Source organism: Macadamia integrifolia, chromosome 9, assembly GCF_013358625.1.
Source record: "Macadamia integrifolia cultivar HAES 741 chromosome 9, SCU_Mint_v3, whole genome shotgun sequence".
Taxonomy (NCBI): Eukaryota; Viridiplantae; Streptophyta; class Magnoliopsida; order Proteales; family Proteaceae; genus Macadamia; species Macadamia integrifolia.
The window spans coordinates 14,987,065-15,007,353 of record NC_056565.1 but is presented as its reverse complement, the minus strand read 5'-3'; the positions used below and the strand labels follow the sequence as shown (position 1 = coordinate 15,007,353).

Genomic DNA, 20,289 nt, shown 5'->3' with positions numbered 1-20,289 from the left:
ACCCCATAGCTACCTGTGTGAGGGACACGTGGTGAGGGAATGATCCAACGGTTTGAGAAAGGTGTGGAAAATGAGGCGCTGACAATGGCTCGGAGAATGAGACATCAAGAACTGTTGAATCATCGCCTTGCCACGTCCTTAGTAACTATGGGCTAGACATTGACGATAGACACTAAGGAAAAGAGCCGAATCCATGTTCAGGTTTAGCACTTCTCATACCTGATTTACAAATTAATCGGATTCGGATCCTCATACCCGACCCAGACCAACCCGATGCCAGCTAGCTCTCTTCTAGACATCTCTCCGGCATTAAAGAATCCTATTCTATTCTAGAATTTCTGAATAAAGGCTGCCTAAAAGCCTAAAACGTTGAAAAGTCCACCTCATGTAAGCATGACATTTTCAACTACAGATTGAATCATGTACATACATTATTCTCTTTCAAAAAAATCAACGATTAAAAACTAGTCCTCACCTAAGGTTGACATCATCAAAACCAATGACCCTGATAGAAAAATCTTGATTTATTCTAGAGAGATCGTTAGGTTTGTCTTAAAGCCAAAGCTAGGGTTTAGAAAATTAGCCCTATCAAAGCCATTTTCAATTTTTAATTTATGAATTTTCAATTTCCATTTCTAAGAACAGCACTCCACGACCCCACATGGAAGAACCGTGCACATCAATGATCTTCCATTTTTAAATAAACCTAACCTTTTAAAGTCTAAACCGCCCTATAATAATTAATAATTTATTAAATGCCAAACTATGCTCCTTTGATTTATGACTATAACATGCTCTATTAATTATTTCAGCCATGGTTTTAGTGCACGGTATCAGATCGGATACGATTAATTTCTAAACTGTTACAATATCAATATAAATTAGCACAAATCGATCCATTTCAAATAGGTTTACTTGGGTTTTCTTATTATTTTTCCCTTGATATAGGTTAACAGCATGGTATTAAGATCAGTGACTAACGATAATGATAATGATACAAAAAATCCGATATTGATACCTGAAACGATGATTAAATCAAAATAATTAAACTTATGGGTCCTACCACTAATCTTAGAAAAATAGCCAAAACCTTTACTCTTCCACCTTTCTCATACACCAAACGGGTAAATAATTGAGGAAAAGAATGATTCAAATCTTCTAAACTCAATTTATAGGACCCAACCACTTATAATATTGGTTGAAGGGTTGAAGCATGAGAATGGTGGTAATAGACGGGGTTAGTTGACGGAGACTTCTGATGTTGATGTTGGTGAGTGGAGGAAACTAGTTTGTTAACGATAACCGACCGTGAACCTCCACCCCCATCCCCCTTCTATAAATAGTGACCCTTTTTCCTCAATTGGACAGTTTGCTAGTTTGTTGTCTCAGATCTATCTATAATTACTTCTCCGTTATCCTCTCCGATCAATCTTCACATCCCAAAATTTAAGGTACCCTCCATAGATCTGTTGATTTTTTCTTATTTTTTTAAAAAAGTTTTTATTCCCTTTTTTTGGGTTTTTTTTATTATTAATGGTCCATATATTGATATCATCTTAGAACTTTATCAAACTACATATTTTTTTGTGATCTGACCTTTTTGTTTTTTGTTGGGTTTGAAAGGACAAAGATGAGCTCTCAAGGGTATGCTGTAATTGAAAGCCAAGGTCATGTTTACAAAAACTATCAAACATCCTTAGAAGAACATGGCCAGGGATTCAAACACATTCCTCATCCATTACAAGGCAGTTTGATGAGGAGATCTGCATCAGTTGACTCTCTATCTAGTCTTTCCGGTGGAAAAACTTGCTGTTGTGCTCCGACGAAACACGCCGGATCATTTCGTTGTAGGCTTCACCGCAATTCGCAGCTCCAGCCTCCTCTTCCTTCACAACCAGAGAACAATTCAAAGACTTCAGCTTCAGTTGAAGCTGTAGAAGCCAAATGAAAAGGAGCTTGGACACACAGCTACAACCCACGTCTATAAATACACACATTTATATATACATATATTTTTTTTCATGTGTGTATCTATCTATTTTAAAAAAAAAAATATATATATATATATATATATATGATGATTCTTGGTTGTGTATTCTTGTACTTAGGTTTGTAGCCAATTTGTGAAATTAGAGTGTTGTGTTCTTTAAGAAGATGATGGCTGTTGCATCCTCACCCTTGTCTGAATGGTGGAGAGAAGGGTCTCTCACTAGGCACACATTAGGAATAAAATGACCAAGACAGACCAATATAACCTCCTTTGGTATAGGATTGCCCACTGGTAGGCCATGGAGAAATTTTTTCTCTTTTGTTAGATGGATTAATCAGCTTCCCGCTCTGTTCAAATGTCTTCCCCTATGGGCTGTGGTTAAACAAGGGGAAAAAGATGTATGAATTTAATTCATTCTTAATTATTCAATTGGACCGAGTTTCTCTTTACCCTGAAAGGAATCTCTACATCCACTACTATGAGTACCATTAGATTGCCTTAGGGAGGGATACTTTCGACTTTGCCAATATTGATAGAAGTGGAATGACGACCTAAGAGTCCAATTGTATGCCACATCACTAGTGAATCAAGAGTCGACGAAAACTAATTAGTCGCTTATTCAATTATTTGAGTTGTAGGAGGAAGTTTGTTATGTTCCAATTTTTTTTTTTTTTTTCACGTTTCATTTTTTTGTAGTTGAATTTTCAACGGCTTGTTTCTTTTGCCCTCCTTGGGCTGTCTTGTTTGTAAGCCAATATATAAAAATTAAAGAAGTTGTTTTTTTTTTTTTTTTTTAATGGAAATAAAGAGAGTCACAACCATATATTTATTCATTCTTTAGTCTTAATAATGAAGAAAAATGGGGGTAAAAAAAATTAGAGTGCAGGTTCGGCACATGGTAGTTAAAAAGGAGAGAAATAATATCATTTTACTTTAACAATATGCTAATAATTATTTCCGGGAGCATCTATGTGCTCTTTAGCAACAAACAACATTGTTACCTTTTGTTTTAGCCAAAGATCAGTAAAAAAATGTTATTATAAAAAAATATTAAAGATGTACAAAGTGTTTGCCTGGACATTACTTGATGGAAAATAAAATACAATTTCCTCTTGTTCTTGTACTTTTGATATTGCCAACTGCAGAGAACAAGAAAACAAATATTTATGGTGAGTCAAAGCTTATTCTGCCTCTTGTTTTGTAGAAGGGGATTGCTTCTTCACACCTAATTTCCTTTCGTCAACGTGTTTAAATCTTATCATGTTTCAAATATTATGTGTGTGATTTTTAATGATTTTTTTTTTTTTTTTTTTGTTGATCAAGATGTTCGAATTAGCTTACGCATATCTCGATTAATCCTTGGGGAGCTTAATGTAGCAGACTATCGCTACGGTTTCCATTTTTATATTTTCAATTTTATCCTCACTATTGATATCAAATTCTATTGGTCACCTTGTATTTATCTCTTTCCCTCACTCTTTGTCCCACCCGTCCCCTAAAGTTAAAGGTTTGATTTCGATGTAAAAGATTTGATTTGATTCAAAATCAAAACGTTTAGCAAACGATTCAATTTAAAAGGGAAAATTATTTACTTTTAGGAAACGGTTGGATATAAAAAAAAATATTTATTTACTTTTAAGAAAAAAAGTTAGGGATCTGCTCCGCTCCTAAGCTTAGCCATAGCCAAGCACTATCACCTACTAAAATAGACCTAGATGATCTACACCTGCTTTGATCCAACAGTGTCAGGAACTGCTAGATGACCACTTAGACACTTAACCCTATTAGTGACCCTCTAATCAACGTTTGAAATATTTAAAAACTAATATTTTAGGGTTCTCCAAACAAGAGAACCCTCATAAAAATTAGCTTATGCCGCTTTGTGCGGCGAGCACACGGTATTCTTTAGTAAAAGGCGAAAGAATAGTTCGCTCTGTGCTCATCGCGCGGCTGAGTGGTTTAATGGTGTGCATGAGTGGCTTTTAAATAGAGTCATCGGAGAGTTCAGTTGCTTCTCATTTTCGATGTGGGACTATATTCTATTCCTGGCACTCTCTACCGACCCATCTTCCGACAGCAACAAGTAAAGTCTTGTGTTTCACGAGACTCTCTGAGTCCTAGACTCACTGAGATATACGCCGTTCAAGAAGAGTTGTTGAAGGCGTGCTAGAGCCTACAGGAATATGAAGCCTCCGATATTATTAGCTCCTCTGGGCTGGTGAATTGGAGTATGAACGTCATCTCCTTTCATTTATTAAACCGCCTTCACCTTCAGCCCTCCTACACCCTCCTGCAACTCTTCCTCTCTCACTCCACCACCTTCCCCCACCCCCAAATTAAAGCATCCGTCACGACAATAAATGCCAATTAAAATGTATCTACCAAACTCAATGAATGAAACTCTAAGAGGTTGTAAGAAACAGGTGTGAAGTACTACGGGTGTCAATCGTCCGCACCGGTAGGCCTGACCCAGTCCAACTCGCTTAAGGTCTAACCTAAATCGGCCCGTTTAATAAGCGTGTCAGGCTTAAGCCCAGCCCGTTTATTAAACAGGCGTTTACGGAGTAGAGTAGTAGCCGTCGAGCGCCCGACCAGCCCGACTCACTTAAGTAGCCCGTTAGAACCGACTCACTTAGTCCGACCGACCCGAGCCCCTTTGAAAAAATGCTTAAATTGTAAATACCTATTCTACCACTAATACTACAAAATATGAGTAATGCTTAAATTGTAAATATCTTTTTTACGAATCTTATCTTCTTAAATTCTAAAAAAATGCTTAAATTGTAAAGCCAATAATTTAATCCGCTTAAAAAATGATTTTAGGGTAAGCCCATTTAGAGCCCGTTTGGAGCTCGTTTAGAATTAAATAGGCCCATAGCCCGTTTAAGGCCCCTTTAAGGTAGCCCGATTAAACACCGACCGACCCAATTACAAACTGTACCATGCCCCCCAAACCCAGGCCCGTCTAAGTAAACAGGCGTTCACGTTGCAAGGATTTCACACCGCTAGGCCTGGTTAGGCCAGACCGAGACCGACCCGGCTTGACCAATTGACACCCCTAAAGTACAATTTTGAGAAGGTGGTAAAGAGAAAATGAATTTAGAGTGGTTTGACAACTTGCTTGCATCTACCACTGAGATATATCACACTTGGACTTTCTACTAAACTGAATTTCACAATGACATCAATCGTTCACAATTATTTTTCCCTGTGCTTAACAATAACTCTTTAAGTGTTTGAGCTCACATTCAAACCTAGTGTTTTCCTTGGCTCACCACTGAAAATCCTTACAACACTCTTCCAATGAGAGAATTGAAGAATAAAGATTTAATAGTCAAATGTGCAAATTGGAGCTCACGATAGCCTCTAGAAGGTATGTATACAAATGAAAGTCCACAATTTTTACTCTTAAGACTCGTTAAAGATTTTCTAGTTGAAGCGCAAAAATTAGCCATAAAGTCTCCCAAAACTCTCTTACATAAATGTCAAAGGAATCTCAATGGCCTAAAATGGGTAAAAGGCCGCACTCTAGACATGTGGGTACACATGAACATTAACAAAGGGTGAGATTCTGTATTTTATGAAGGTGGAGGTGTCATTTCACCCCCCCCCCCAAAGGTTTAGGCACAAGGGCTACATGACCAAGGAACATTCTTCTGCCTCAAAAATATTCACAATGAGAAAGAAAATCCAAAGTCTTGTGAACATCTCATTGTTCAACCATGCAACTTATAGTAATTTTTGTTTCATCAAATCAATGACATGGGTACAATGTCAACATTTAGTATTTTTTGAGCTGCTAGAATTGGGAATATGGATGTTTGTTCTCATTACTAGATAAATAATAAGGTGATGTTATATTTGCGTATAGGCCTTGGACATGGGAAAGGCATGTGTGAGACATGATTATCCAAAAATAACGATTAAAAAAAAAAAAAAGCAACGCAATGCACGAGACTCTTGCTATTACAAGGTCTAGAAGGGGCAAATGTGTACACAACCTTACCTGTGACCAACAGGTTGCAATGGAGAATTATAAAATCATCATCATTATACATCTTTTTTGTTGTTCTTTTCATTAAATTTAGGGTTTTCTAAAAGCTTCACAAATGCTACTTGTCCTAATAAATTTATGGGAAATTGATCTCAATTTAGGAGTGCAGCATATGCTAGCGTTTCCTTGAGTTTCTCTCCTCTCACAATCAAATGACATATCTACCCCTCTACTGTGAGAGGAGAGAGATAAACTCAAGAATCATTAGAAAGAAAACTATTTTCCTAAACTTATATCGAAAAAGATTGACATGGCTCGATGGGCATCAATATTATCCAAACATTGATAGTACCTGAATTTTTGAAGTAAAATAGTCTGATCCAACTCAATACGATCAATTTGTATCGACATAGGTATCACCTTAGTGATACAGCCATCGATACCGGATAGCAAAACTTTGGTTGAAGGATCTTCTCCAATTTCATTTCTCTCTCATTTGCATCTCATGTAGTTGGTGGTTGAACAAGTTGTGAAAGAGATTCATCAAAGTGAAGTTCCTCTCTTATTGGTATTGTCCATATTATTATAATAAATTTATAATGTAGAAGAAGACAGCTTACTGTGTTTTCTTTTTCCTCTGTCCAAGTCGTAGCTCGAAGTGCATCACCTTTTGAAAAAAAAAAAAAAAAAATCAAAACCACGACTGAGAGTTGGAGAATATATGATTAAGAAGGACCATCCCCCCTGCATAATGTGGTTGGTGCAACTTTTCGCACTTGGAATCATTTGTTTTCAAGAAAGGATTGTCCCACCCACTACTTGGTCACTCAAACCCATCTCAGAATCTTGCAAGTTGGTTCTTGAATTATTTCTTGTTGGACCTTTACCTGGTAAAGAACTGGATGGAGAGAAGATTTTGATCCAGATTCTTATGACAGAATTTGTCAGAGTTATAAGAAACTCTGGAAGCTCAATCAAACACTATTGGGTTATGAAAGTTTCAATTGCGATCATTTTTACATCCCTAACAACACTTTATAGACCTTAACTAAACTTCTGAACATGGACCCAATGATATAAGTCTAAAGAGCAGAGAAGAAAGAGTAATACTAATACACCTACTTCTGTTTATGTGTTTGTGTTAAGTCAATGGAACTAACCCAAGGGGTATTGCAGTTGGTAAGCAACAAACTTGATACAAACCATAAACTCGGACGTCCGAAGTTTGACTCCCACTAGGCACACCTTGGGCCAAGCCATAAGGATGGGGAGCAGGAATGAAGTCTGAGAAAGTCCCTCTGGGAAGGCTACAAAGGGATTAACCTGTAGGCTATCTGGCCAGAGTTCCTTATAAGTAAATTACCTCATAGGTGTGTTCACGGTAATAGTCTCCACCGAGCTCTGTTGCATCAATCTTTGAGACGTCCATTCTGTGATACCCCGATCCTACCCTAACCCATTTGCACTCCATGAGGAAGACGAATATAAAACATAACCAGAGACACAAACGGATGACAAAGGCAATATGGGAAATGGAAAAGCAACAAGAACAAAAAGACCGATCTGGAAAAACCACCATGCATGTAAACCTATGTGCTCTTGTTTAATACCAAAGGGCAGAAAGCAAAGACAGACCAACCAAGGGTTTTCAGAAAGTAGTACTATATAATTCACAGAATGACGAAATTCCAACCCTCCTAATTAAAAAATGCTGACAGTGTATTTTAGACTTTGGCTTCCCAGTTTGACCTGCCAGTCAAAATAACATTTACACAAAAAGCTTCAAACTGCTACAAACTTCGCAGGTCCTCATTTCTTGTTTGCTCTTAAAGATAAGGAAAAAGCGAAAGACTAACTTCCATCCTTCCACCCTTCCATCGGTAGCACTACAAGAGCCTAGCAAGCTGATGTATGTTTTACTTCTAGTACCCATCCCCTCTTGACAGCTAAGAAGAACAGAATGAACTGTTCTGCATAAAGGCAGACTTATAATATGGATCTGCATCGTAATATGCATCCATGTAATATTTCCCATTTTTGTTACAGACCAACATCAAGAACTGAAAGTAAAGATGGAGCAAAACCACAAAAACTCCTTTAAGAAGGTCAAATAAGTGAGCCTAGCAAAATTGATCTATTTTTGCTTCTTAGCACCCATCCCCTCTGACAGCTAAGAAGAACAGAATGAATTGTTCTACATAAAGGCAGACTTATAACATGGATCTGCATAGGAATATGCATCCATGTAATATTTTCCATTTTTGTTACAGACCAACATCAAGAACTGAAAGTGAAGACGGATCAAAACCACAAAAACCCCTTTTAAGGTCAAATAAGCTAATCAATTTTACATGCTTAATCACATTATCGAATAACAGCAACTCAAAAGTATGGATAGGGGAAAAAAATGTTGGTGGCAAACTTATTGTTCATCAATAATAAACGGCACTAAGACCCGTGCAAATTTGAAACCAATTAACCACCATCAGTTAGAGGATAATATAATTCGGTAATTGATTTTAGGCCACTAGAAACAGCTAAAACGATGAAAAGACACTGGATTATCTTTTCATATTCAATAGATGACTCCAATAATAAAAATACTTTCAAGGAAAAACCACATAACAAGCCTCTTATTGACATCTATTAACCTCTTCTACCACATCAACTCAATTCTTATGACAGAAGAATTTGGAAATTACATCGAAGGATATCTTCTCTACAAAATCCTTCTCTGATTCTCTTCTCCCTTCCAGTGTTCAGAATTTCCTCATAGAAGTAATTAGAAAGCTAAGCTAGCAATTCCTTTCTTTTCCTGGACAGCAACTAAGAACCATATTTAATTTCTTCAATCAAAGGGGTTCTCCATACAAAGCGGATGGTGTTTTTGTCCGAAACAACACAGGATACAGCTTATCTTCTTATTCATTGTTCTTTCCCTAATGAAATCTGGATGTGTTTCATGAAGCTTTCTGGAGTAATGGCTTCAATTACAGGTGATATGAAAAATATTTGCTGAAATCTCTGCTGCATATAATCAGAAGAACTCTTTGGTGAAGCACAGAATACTCACACTTTTGAAGATCAATCTATCTCTGATAATTGGGAAATGTTAGCTCTTTGGTGCCAGATTAACAGCTCCTTTGAAGGGGTTACAATTAGAAACTTGAAGGCGAACTGTCACCCTTTAAAAGAATAGAACAGCATGTATTTTTTTGTTTTTTCTTCTCAGCTGTGTTTGTTGGTGCTGTTTGCCGATCTTCTGTAACCTGGCTCTCTGTCTTTTCTTTTTCTTTCCCTCTAAATAATTTTTTTCCAGGAAAAGGAAAACAACATACCATGCAACTATAATATTGTAAGCTGAATAGCTTACTGAAAATAACTCCTGGGGCCTGCCTAATCCTCATTGGTTCCTTAAGGGCCCGTTTGTTTAGAGGGGTTTTGCTGGGGTGGGATAGTTGTACGGACTATCCCACCCCAATGGTGGGTTAGGGCGTTTGGATGAGTGGGGTAGTAATTTGGGCAGACAACATACTTTTTAATGTCAGCCCATGTGGCATGCTGTTTCTCCCACTCCACTGCCTTGCAAAGTCCCACCAAATCGGTGGGACTCTTGCGGGAAACAAAGTGGAATGGTTCTCTCTCACACCTTTGCTTCTTCTTCTTCTGAAACGAGATGAAAGCAGGGCAGTTCTTCTTCTGAAATGGAATGATGGGACATGAAAGAGAAAGGAAAGTTGTTGTTGCTAAATGATCAGAGATCGCTGACCCACCTCGCCCAAAGTCATCAGTGCCGGATTGATCAAAGTCAAGAAGACGAGCAATTTGGGAAAAATTAGAGTGGATGAGAAAACGAAAGAGAAAGGGAAAGCTGAGAGGAATGATGGGTGCTGACCGTTGAAATTGCTCGTTGGTCCGATGCTTGCTCTCTTCATCCCTACCTATGAATTGAAGCAAAAAATCTGTGGCTTGCTTCGTACATATTTTCATTTGTGCTCAGCTCAGTTGTGATTTGCTCTGTTTCTCATATGAGCTTTGGCCTTGCACCTGCATTTTTTTTTTTCTTTTTTTTGAACAGCCGTTATCTTTGCTTGTTCCAAGATGGATTGCTACTATGTTTCAGATATGAACTTCTGCTCCGTTCCATATCCATGCTTCAACATTGTTTCAGATTCCCATTCTAGTCCGTTTTGCTGCAATTACTCCTCCTCCTTGATTTGGTGAGGGTTCACTGGTCTGTCTCGAGTTCTTGCTTGGGTGCAATCTGATCACAATTACAGTTCTGCTAAATGTTTCATCTTCTTCGATCGGTTGGGAAAACCCTATGGTCTTTATGGGTTTTATCTTCTTTGTGATCTGTCTATTTTTCTCTCTTCTCACTCTCCCTCTCTCTTACTAAGTCCCCTACCTAACCAAACGTGTAGGGGTGGGATGCTACAGGAACCATTCCCCACTTTCCCATTCCAGTTACTTACCCCATTAACATGTGGGACCTGCAAGTCAGATACTCCCACCCCATGAACCCCTCTAAACAAACCGGGCCTAAATCTGAACTATCTAACCTACCTCCAGCTGAAACAAAAACCAGGAGCAGCTTTCAGTTGATCCTGCTTTAGTTACCATACATAGCTAGGTGGGGAGGTAAGGGCATAAAAATTCCATGTCCACATAGGTACCTGGCTAAGTGTAGTGCAACAGACAAATTATCAATCAATTTATCCACCCAAATCAAAAGTATTATCCAAGAAATGCAACTCTTATTATTAGGCTAACAAATTTGAATTGCCAAGGCACCACAAGCACCACAAACCAGGACAGTAAGTCCTGATCTCAAGCGCATGCCTTACTGACAACATATCAGTGTATAAGAACTGTGTTTATCTGTGCAAATTACTTTTCATTATTAAAGAAAAAGAGCAACCCCGAAACAAAGTAGCGTGCACTAACAATGAAGAAAAGGGAAAGGAAAAAAGACAAAAAGAAGAAAAGCATATAGTCGCTTGATACCATACACTTCTTCATTTCTGAGGCTTATTCCAAAAAGTAAAATTTCACCTCTATGAAATACCAAAATAAGCACAATTCTTAAAATAAAAAACAATCCCAAGAGATTAAAAGAAAAGAAGCTACATTTTTGGGTTGATCTTACCCTGTGAGCGAAAAGGAACAATAAAAGGTGAAAAGAAAACTTTTAAAAGTTGCAGGACAGCCCCTCAAGCTCAGCTCTTTCATTTCTCCCTATTATTCCTCCATACACCAAAAAAATATGCAATAACAGAAGCAACCATTAAAACATAAATTTATAGACCAAACTTCATTATTCGGGAGGAAAGATCATCCATAAACAAAAGTATTGAAATAGATTAATCCATCAGCTCACAGAGAAGGAAAATAGAACCAAAAAAAGATCACTCATCATCAACTAGAGACGTTATTTTTCATAAAGCGTGTGTAACTTCAAATTACACAATAGAGACACCCATCAGAACCCATCCCTCAATGAAAACCTACTCTATATGAGTGCTATGTCCCTCTACTACATTGAAAGAAAATTTGAAAAAAGGAAACCCTATCTTTATCGTAAGAGGAAAAAACCATGAATACGAACTAAATCACTTACAAGTGGATTCGCTGCTCTGCAAATCCTCACCCCCCTCTAATAACTTCACCTTCTCTTCAGCCGAACCCGTCACCGGCACAGCAACCTCGGTATTTCCGCCTTTTTGTGCTCCCGTCAACCTCGCCAACACCACAAACGAAACTCCACCAAGAACATTATTTAAACACCTCAAAACCACCACTGAGCTCTTAAAAGCCACAGGAGGCAGCCCTTTTGCGAGCAAAAACTCGATCCCATTCAGTGTCTGGTACCTAAAATTACTGCTCAAACCCATATGAAGCGCCCAAGTAAAAGCATTCAGCAACGTCGGCGGAGGCTTATTTGGCGTCTCAAAGCTCGGATCCATCTTCTTCCTCAACTTAATCAACCCATTAGAAAGCGCCGTCCCAACGAGTCCAGCTGCGAACCCTACAGCGGCAAAAACTGTTCCTTTATAAACAAAAGTCCCTAACCGATCGAGAACACTATAAGCTCCCGACTCAAACATGTGGCTCTGCGGGCAACTCGCGAAGATCGCAGGGAGACTAGATGAAGAAGCTGACATCGTAGGTGCTAACAGATACATAAGAACAAAATTGAGAATCGATCCGACGACGAGAGTGGAGAACACGAAATCAAGTTCATTGAGACCGAAATTGGGCCGAGACGCCATGTCTCCAAGAACACAAGCAGTAACACCAACTAACTCCTCCATTAAAACCTTGAAGGGAAACTGCGGATCCGCAGCAACCCTAGATCTCCACCCATTCAAGAACAGCCCAAGAATTCCGAACCCCGGATCGCCGCTGGAATCTCCATCTTTGCTTCCGCCGGAACTCCATCCATCACCACTACCGCCACCACCAGTGCCGCGGCCAATTCCGCCACCGTTATTTCCTCCATCACTGGAAAGTTTTATTTTTGAGGCAGAGTTAGCACTGTTTGAGGCTCTGGGTTGGAGGAGAGTGAGGGAGAGGTTTGTTGAGGTGGTTGCAGAGTGAACTGGGAAAGAGATAGACGGAAAGAATGAAGCTTCACCAGGAAAGCTACGCTTCCCGGCGATCCTGTGATGACTGGGGAGTGGAGAATACCGGAGCTGAGCCGTCGTTGCCATTTTTCCGGCGAGAGAGATTCAGAGAGAGAGAGAGAGAGAGAGAAGGCACTGAAGAGTCCGAAATCTGACGGCGCTGCGGCATATCGGTAATAGGTTCGTGTTAATTTCATATACAAATTGGGAAATGATGGAATATAGCGAGGTCTAGGGTCATGAAATGGTATATCAAATTTCTTCAGTTGGATTGTAATAATTTTAATATCTTGTTTTAAAGATTCCAATCTAATTGTATTTATTTCTGCTAGGTGGTATCAGTTCTATTCTGCCGCTGCTTCTTAGGATTTACGGTCACTGACCTACTTCATGAGAACTGTTGAATTGAAAAATTGCCATAATTATTCGGATCTGATGGTTTTGCGTATAATGGTACATGTTGTAATGGGGTGTCAGTATCATGGAATCATAACTTGAGTGGGTTAGGTGTCCTTTACTGTTAGCGTTAGCTGCGCAATATCAACACGTGTTAAATAAAAATGAAACAAACAATATGGGGGAGTCGAATTAACATTTTGATGGCTTTACGGATCGAACGTAGGAAGCACACCGTTGGATCTATCAATGCATCTGGTCTGAATCTAGGTTCTTATTCACAACGGATATTATATTGACCTATCAGTTCATATAAAATCAATTTCAATAAAATTCATTTTTGGAAAGGTATTACAGGGACTTGTGAATCTTAGACTGATGGACGAACTAGAAAAATTATTTCTTTAATTTCTATGATAAAAAACAATTTTTTATTAGATCAATGAATATATATATATATATATATATTTTTTTTATGAGAATGAAAAAGGCTTGAAAGAGAACCAAGAGTACATCTATCCCTCGGTGGTTATATACATCCTTTTCTTCCGTGTGAGAGTTGGGACGCTGAGATCAGAGATCGAGCTTACATTGTCTATATTTAGTTTGAAACAAAATATTAGATGTTACCAATGTTTATAGACATCCAAAAATAACGGTGCCACACTAGGTGGCCAAAAGGTGGAGGAGAGATCAAAAGTTAGCTTTGATAAAAAGGTAGTATTGCTCCAAACTTCCGCTACTTCCCAATTTCTATCTAAAGCAATCTTGAGCCCGGATAGCAATTGCGCATCCCTCATAAATGTATCCTATCATTGTATCATTAGTCGATCATAAACTCATCATTGATACCGCTATGTATCATAATTTCAAACATTTTGCTTGGGTAACAATCACATGCAGTTCTTGCCAGAAAAATTAACAAAAGCAACACTTCAAGGCTAAGCTTACAACCAAGGAGTTCGTCACTTTTATTAAGATTTTATTTTTTCTTTCAACAACTCTATTTGATTCGAGTTGATAAAGGACAATGGTTTCTTGAATAATTTTTTATTTTTTATTTTTTCACAAAAAGTTGATAAACTATGAGTTTCATATTTTATTCCTCTGGCATATCCTAAAAATCTTGTCAAGGCATATAGGTACTTTGGGCATTTTTATCATTTCCTTATCAACCGTTAACGCCTCCTTAACATTATTTGTGCTTCGTGCAAACACATAATTAAAGTCAAAGAAAATGATTTATGGCTTTCATTAAGAAAAGACAGGACTTATATCCCATGTTCTGATTATCTATCTTCAAATAAACTTCCAGTTGTTATCCTTCCCCCAAAGTTGTCTAGAAACCCTATATGGAATGGGAGCTTCCAATTGTTAAAGATCTAAAGGAAAAAGAGTCTGCCATAGGAATAATTGTATGGCATTACAAGAAAGAAGGTTTTTAGTGGCAACACTTTCACCTCCGTTAAAGATCATAGGTAACAATTCTCCATAGCCTCATAGTTATGTGAAGTAGACCCACGGATTTAGGGGACGGTATCAGTATTTGCGGATCAGTGGGTATCGATCTATTTTGCCCCTGCTTTTTTAAAAGGTATTAATTTGTTACTATTTTACCCCTTAAAAGATACAAATAAGATATCCATATCGGTCAGGGATGAGGGATCAGTCTCAGCCAATACCGATCCAATATGAAAAATACGAGACCGATACTTGAAACTATGAGTAGACCACTTGACAATGAGGCACCTTTCCAGTGACTTTAGGTTAGTAGCTTCAATTCTTCAAATGATCTGATCTGGGCAACCCAGGTAGTGAACCAATGGTCCCCCTATGTGGGCATATTCACTTTTCTGATAAAGCTTTCCCAGCTAAGTTCAGATCAAAAGAAATAAAAGTAATAAGATCAAATCAGGTTTTGTTTAGTAACATTGCTACTCATAGTTAAAGAGTCAAAAACAAAGCAAGAATCTAGACCACAAGGGTCCATGTTTCAAAGTGATTAAATTTAATGTCTAATGGCACTATCAAAAGAACAGAACAAGGTACCGACACATTACTGGACCCCTTTCTCCTGTTCTTGTAACTAAAAAGAGTCTTCATTGGCATACAAGGTATATGCTCAAGACAAAGTGTAAAAGAATAGAATCTCAACAACTTGTTTGATAGAGCACAAGATGTGCACAACAATAATGGCAATTATTGGAATTCCCCACTCCCCTTCTGACTCAATAATCGTGTGCTACGGGTACGATGTCTTGTATTTCACCACTTGAATTTGTGGGTTAATTCAGAAAGACAGTTAAGAGGCTATGGGGCCCAAAGTGTTTGAGGCTATTAGGTCTACATGGGTATCTCGGTATCGACTTTGAATTGATACAAACTGATGGTCTAAAATTAGTGATTGAGTTCCCTGATGCTAGAGCATTCCAATGGCCCAAAGGTTGGCTGGGATTAGCTCAACCAATTTTGATGCTCTCTTATCCTGCTTCCTTCTTTCCTAGTTTGGATCCAATCTGGGATTAGTTCAACCAATTTTGATGCTAATAAATTTAAGTTCACAATTAATCAGTAACGATGAAAAAAAAAATGAAGAGAAAATCAAATAAAATAACATAAGCTTGAATGTAACGATTAATAAATCATAGGACCAACCTAAGCTCTTTGTGATGCCTGAACCGGCCTATGAGGTTTTGGAGCTGAAAAATACAAAAGAATGTAGAGATTAAAATTTATTAAACCACAAAGTTTATGAGAGCCATGAATTTTGAAACTAACAATGCATGCATCATTAAGAAGCATAATTTCAAGTTCATTAATGCATAAGCAAGACTTCTATTGGACACATATAATAAGTGAATGCTAACCAACAGAAAGTCAAACCTATGGGTGTTTGCCTCCATGAGTCAGGTCAGGTGCTGATTCCTTCAACCGCGTGATATTTAGGAGCAAAGTGAGATGTTAGGATTTAAATATATGAATGGTGCAACTACAACTCAAGAAGGCTTGAACATTATGTGATGTAGGGGGTTCCTAGGTGACTAGGTTTCCTATAAGATTAACTAACTAGGTAGGGTAAACTCAAGGGACTTGGATTGGACAGGATAAAGGAAGCTCAGCAAATAAGATTAACATATAAAATAAAGTGTGACTAATAAACAAAGTAACAGAGAACAATAATAGTCTAGGAAGAAAAACTCATGAACTCACTCAAATGTCAAGGGGGAACATGGGGTAGGGAACATAGCAGCAAACAAAATTAGGTTATGACACTAGTCAATGAAGCACCAAAGATAGATAAAAATACCATGTTATATGCTCCAAAATAAGTCATTTTTGTAATAAGAAAATCAGCAGTATCTAAGGTAAAACAGTGGTGCAAATAATGGTCAAACAATGGGTTAAAAGAGGAGGGTTTTAATGGACGATGATGGAGTAAATAATGAGGGGACAATTGGGGAATGGGGAAGGTTCAGTCTCTACTTACCTGTTGCCCAGACTTGAGGATAAAGGAAAACAACCCAAATTTTTTAAAAGAATGTTCAACAGCAGTCCGATTATTAAAGGGAGGTCAGTAGTAGCCCAAGTGATATAGATACGGCTGACCTTTCTTGGTTGGACCAGCATGACCGGCTTTGGACGCCAATAGCCAAGAAGAACCGGTCCAGCCCAGGGTTTTGGTCCAACAAGGGTTGGAAATAAAATTAGTAGTTTACTTAGTATTTTATTTCATGCTTTTATTTTCCAGACTTGAACGTAGGAGTAGGATTTATTTCCTTGCTTTGGTTTCCTTTTTATAGTTGTTTCCTAGTTTAGGCTAGTTTCCATTTCAGTTAAGTTTCTAATTTCATGTTCTTATTTTCCTATATATTGGCTGTAATCGATTGAAGATTTAGAGAGTGATTTTGATTATTGAATGAATATGTTGAGTTTGTGCACTAGTGAAGTGTGTGCTTCTCCTTTTTCCCCCTCTCTATTCTGATTTCCCCTTTCTTCCCTAATGGTTCTCCATCACCAAGTGATGATCTATCCACGTAGCATGACCTTCGGTTGTTGCAAACAGTGGCTGCAATAGTGCAGCGGCAACAACAGTGAGTAAACAACAGCAGCAACAAAGAGTAAACAGCAGCAGCAGAGAGTAGCTAGCAGCAGCAGAGAGTAAACAGCAGAAGCAACAGAGAGTAAACAGCAGATGCAACAGAGAGTAAACAGCAGCAGCAGAGAAAAGAATGGAAGAGAGAGGGAGGCGAGACAAGAGAGAAAGCCGAGAGAGAAAGGAGGTCAAAAGGGGGTGGAAAGAACTAGAGGTGAGAGAGAGAGGAGACATGAGAGAGGAGCGACATCTTTTGTGCTTTTTTTCAATAATATCATTTTTTTAAAACAATGGCCAATGGTTTACACTTTAAATAGAATAAAACTTCTAAAAATAAAAAAGATACTTAGAAACTCAGTTATTTGAAATAATAAACTATCTAATAGAAAGAAGTCCTAGTTTCCTAATTATTTAAAACAATCAAATAATATCAGAATTAAAGCAAAGTAAAGTAAGATTTGGTGGGGTCCACAAGATTTTCTAAATGGGAGAAACAAGGGGGGTCGAACCCAGCACTGGGAAGGCTGGTTCGACTCCTCTCTTTCCTCCTCTTTTCTTCTTCTTTCTTCTTCTTTCTTCCTTCTTCTTTCTGGTTTCTTCTAATCCTCCAACCACAGAGATGGGACTGGCTGGGTCTTCTTCTTTCGACTGTACACTTTGATGTCCCCATCATTATGACAGCTTCAGATTTCCTACTACAACACAGAATCATGAATTCTGAATTCTGAATTCTGGCCCATCTCATCCAACCAGACCTTCCCAATTGATAACAGTCTCCTTTGGTTTGGACATAATATATTAAAACTTACAGCACAGATCTCATCACCATAATACAATAAAAATAGCAGCTGTTCCCTAAACCCAAGCAATAAAGTACCAAGTGAAGTGGATGGATGATCAGTTTTGAAAAGTGCCTTGTCTGGTAGCGAAGTGATGAAATTGTGATGCAAGTAACCCCTTCAATATATAAAATGATCAGCTGCCGAAGTTTCCTCAGTAACATGTGGCTGTCAAAGTATCCTACTTTCCTAATTGACTTCAAAATCCTTGCAGGGCTATTTAATCAGAATGTAGGGTGCCTAATCACTAATGCACTCTCTATCCCCTGTTTAATGATCAATGCACACATGCCTAAATGCTGTGCAATGTGATGCTTCAACAAAATTTGTTTCTGCAGTTTCAGTAGCATCTTCAAAACCATGCACATACAAGGGGCTGGGACACAACAACCAATAACAGAATATTTTCCAGATCAAACAGAAATAGACCTGATCTGACAGTCTATTGCGAAGTACTGAACAGGATAGAATTAACCATTGGTGGAGTAAAGAGGATCAAACTAGTTCATAGATTTCTTTTGAAATTGGTAATCAATTGACTGGGGAAGCCTATGATCATCCAATCAGGTTATGCACAACCACCAATTGGGGTCAGTGCTTCAGTAAGAGGAGAGAAGATGGTTTATTTAGGACTAACATCCAAAAACTGTATCAGATCATATTTCTTAATTTAGATAAATTGCTCATTTATTTCCAAAATGTCTTCCACAGATCTTGTTATAATTACCAAAAAGAAACTCTTAACAAGGAGACTATGTAACGAGGTATGGTAGAATGAAACAAGTAAACAATAAGAAACCTACAGAAAACAGACGCAGTGAACCAAAGCACAGCAGAAACTTTGATTAATAATTACTCTAAAATGATAAATATGATGATGGGGAAATTAGGATATCTTAGAGAAAATAGGAGCAAGCGTTTAAGTATCCTTCCATATCCTCTGTTACTAACCGATATGGTACTGATATGTAAATTTTTTTGGTATTAGTATATATGAGAAACCTAATCCTTTATGTATAATCAATTGAATGCACTTGTCTTGTTGTACTTTGTTATCTTTTTCATACATGATATATTTTATATATTACTTATTTTAAGGGTGCTCAAAACTGTATTTTGCGTATATCCTAAGCATTTCCATACATTTCTTGACTGTCTCCATCACATGAACACCAGATTAAAGACACTAGAAGTGCTATCATAGAGGAACAATATACTATAAGATAATATCTACACAAGGGCTGGATTGCTCAAATTAGTAAGTTACTTCTTGCAGGCAGAATAAGCAAATAACAGAATCAGAGCTGGAAGGAAAAGTCAAAGATGCTCGGCTGTAAAACCTGCAACTCTCCTATTGAGGTTGATCATCAACTCAGCTGCAAAGGACGTGGATCAGTAGACAAGGAGAGATATCAACGACTTGTAGGCAGATTGATATACCTATCCTATACCCAGCCAAATATTTCTTATGATGTTGGCGTTGTGAGCCGTTTCTTGAATGATCCTCAAACTAATCACCTTGAGGCTGTATACTAAATGATGAGGTAAGAGTATTTTATCCTCCAACAATAGCAATCTGAAATTGGAATGCTTTACCGATGCTGATTGGGCTGGTTCCATCAATGATCGGGGCTCTACTTAAGGATATTGTACATTCCTTGGCAGAAACCTGGTTACATGGCGAACCAAAAAGCAACTAGTGGTATCCGGATGCAGTGCAGAAGCAGAGTACCAAGCAACAACACAAGGTGAGTGTGAGCTTATCTGGCTTATTGTATTACTAAGAGATTTGGAGGTAACATTTGGAGAACCTATGAGGCTCTAGTGTGATAATAAGGCAGCAATCAGTAGAGCCCATAACTCATCGAGCATGACAAGACCAAGCATATTGAGATCGACAGATACTTCATTAAGGAGAAATTTGAACAAGTCTCAATTTGCATCCCATTTGTCACTCCAGAGAACCGGTTAGTTGATGTATTCACAAAGGAATTGACTTTTAAGTCATTCCATCCTATTGCTTTCAAGTTGGGCATGAGGCATATCTATGCACCAATTTGAGGGGGAGTGTTAAGGATGGACATGGGCTAGACAACTAGACCGTTTAGGTTCACTGTATGTTAGGAACTTAGGATAAGACTTGTGACTCAATCTTACCTAACATACCATATTTTTAATTTCTATCCTCTCTATAAACAATGAATGATAAGCCAATCTATCCTCTCAATATCTTCTTCTCAGTTGAAAGATGAGATGGAGGACCGCAATAACAGTAGCTTGCAATAGTAACTTGAACAGGGAAAAAATAGAGAACAAAAAATCAATAGAGAAGAGAAGAGGGGAGGGGGGGG

General features: G+C 38.1%; 2 protein-coding genes and 1 non-coding gene across 3 annotated transcripts in view; all 3 read right to left on the bottom strand.

Moving 5' to 3' along the window:
- Positions 1-3,825: 3,825 nt before the first annotated feature.
- Positions 3,826-3,942, bottom strand: LOC122090206. The gene has a single exon (XR_006143448.1). It is a non-coding gene; the product is annotated as a U5 spliceosomal RNA (small nuclear RNA).
- Positions 3,943-11,271: 7,329 nt separating this feature from the next.
- On the bottom strand, positions 11,272-12,796 carry LOC122088682 (protein RETICULATA-RELATED 3, chloroplastic-like). Its single transcript, XM_042657999.1, has one exon. It carries the CDS (start codon positions 12,695-12,697, stop codon positions 11,597-11,599), a length of 1,101 nt encoding a protein of 366 aa, XP_042513933.1. The 5' UTR covers positions 12,698-12,796; the 3' UTR covers positions 11,272-11,596.
- A 2,199-nt stretch (positions 12,797-14,995) lies between these two features.
- LOC122089548 (tRNA-specific adenosine deaminase TAD2-like) overlaps positions 14,996-20,289 on the bottom strand; it is a 7,720-nt gene continuing 2,426 nt past the window's right edge. Inside the window, exons 6-7 of the mRNA XM_042659286.1 lie at positions 15,662-15,705; positions 14,996-15,506 (exon numbers count right to left, since the gene is read on the bottom strand). Coding sequence (XP_042515220.1) covers positions 15,662-15,705 — 44 coding nt within the window. The 3' untranslated portion in view covers positions 14,996-15,506. The remainder of the gene's footprint in view (positions 15,507-15,661; positions 15,706-20,289) is intronic.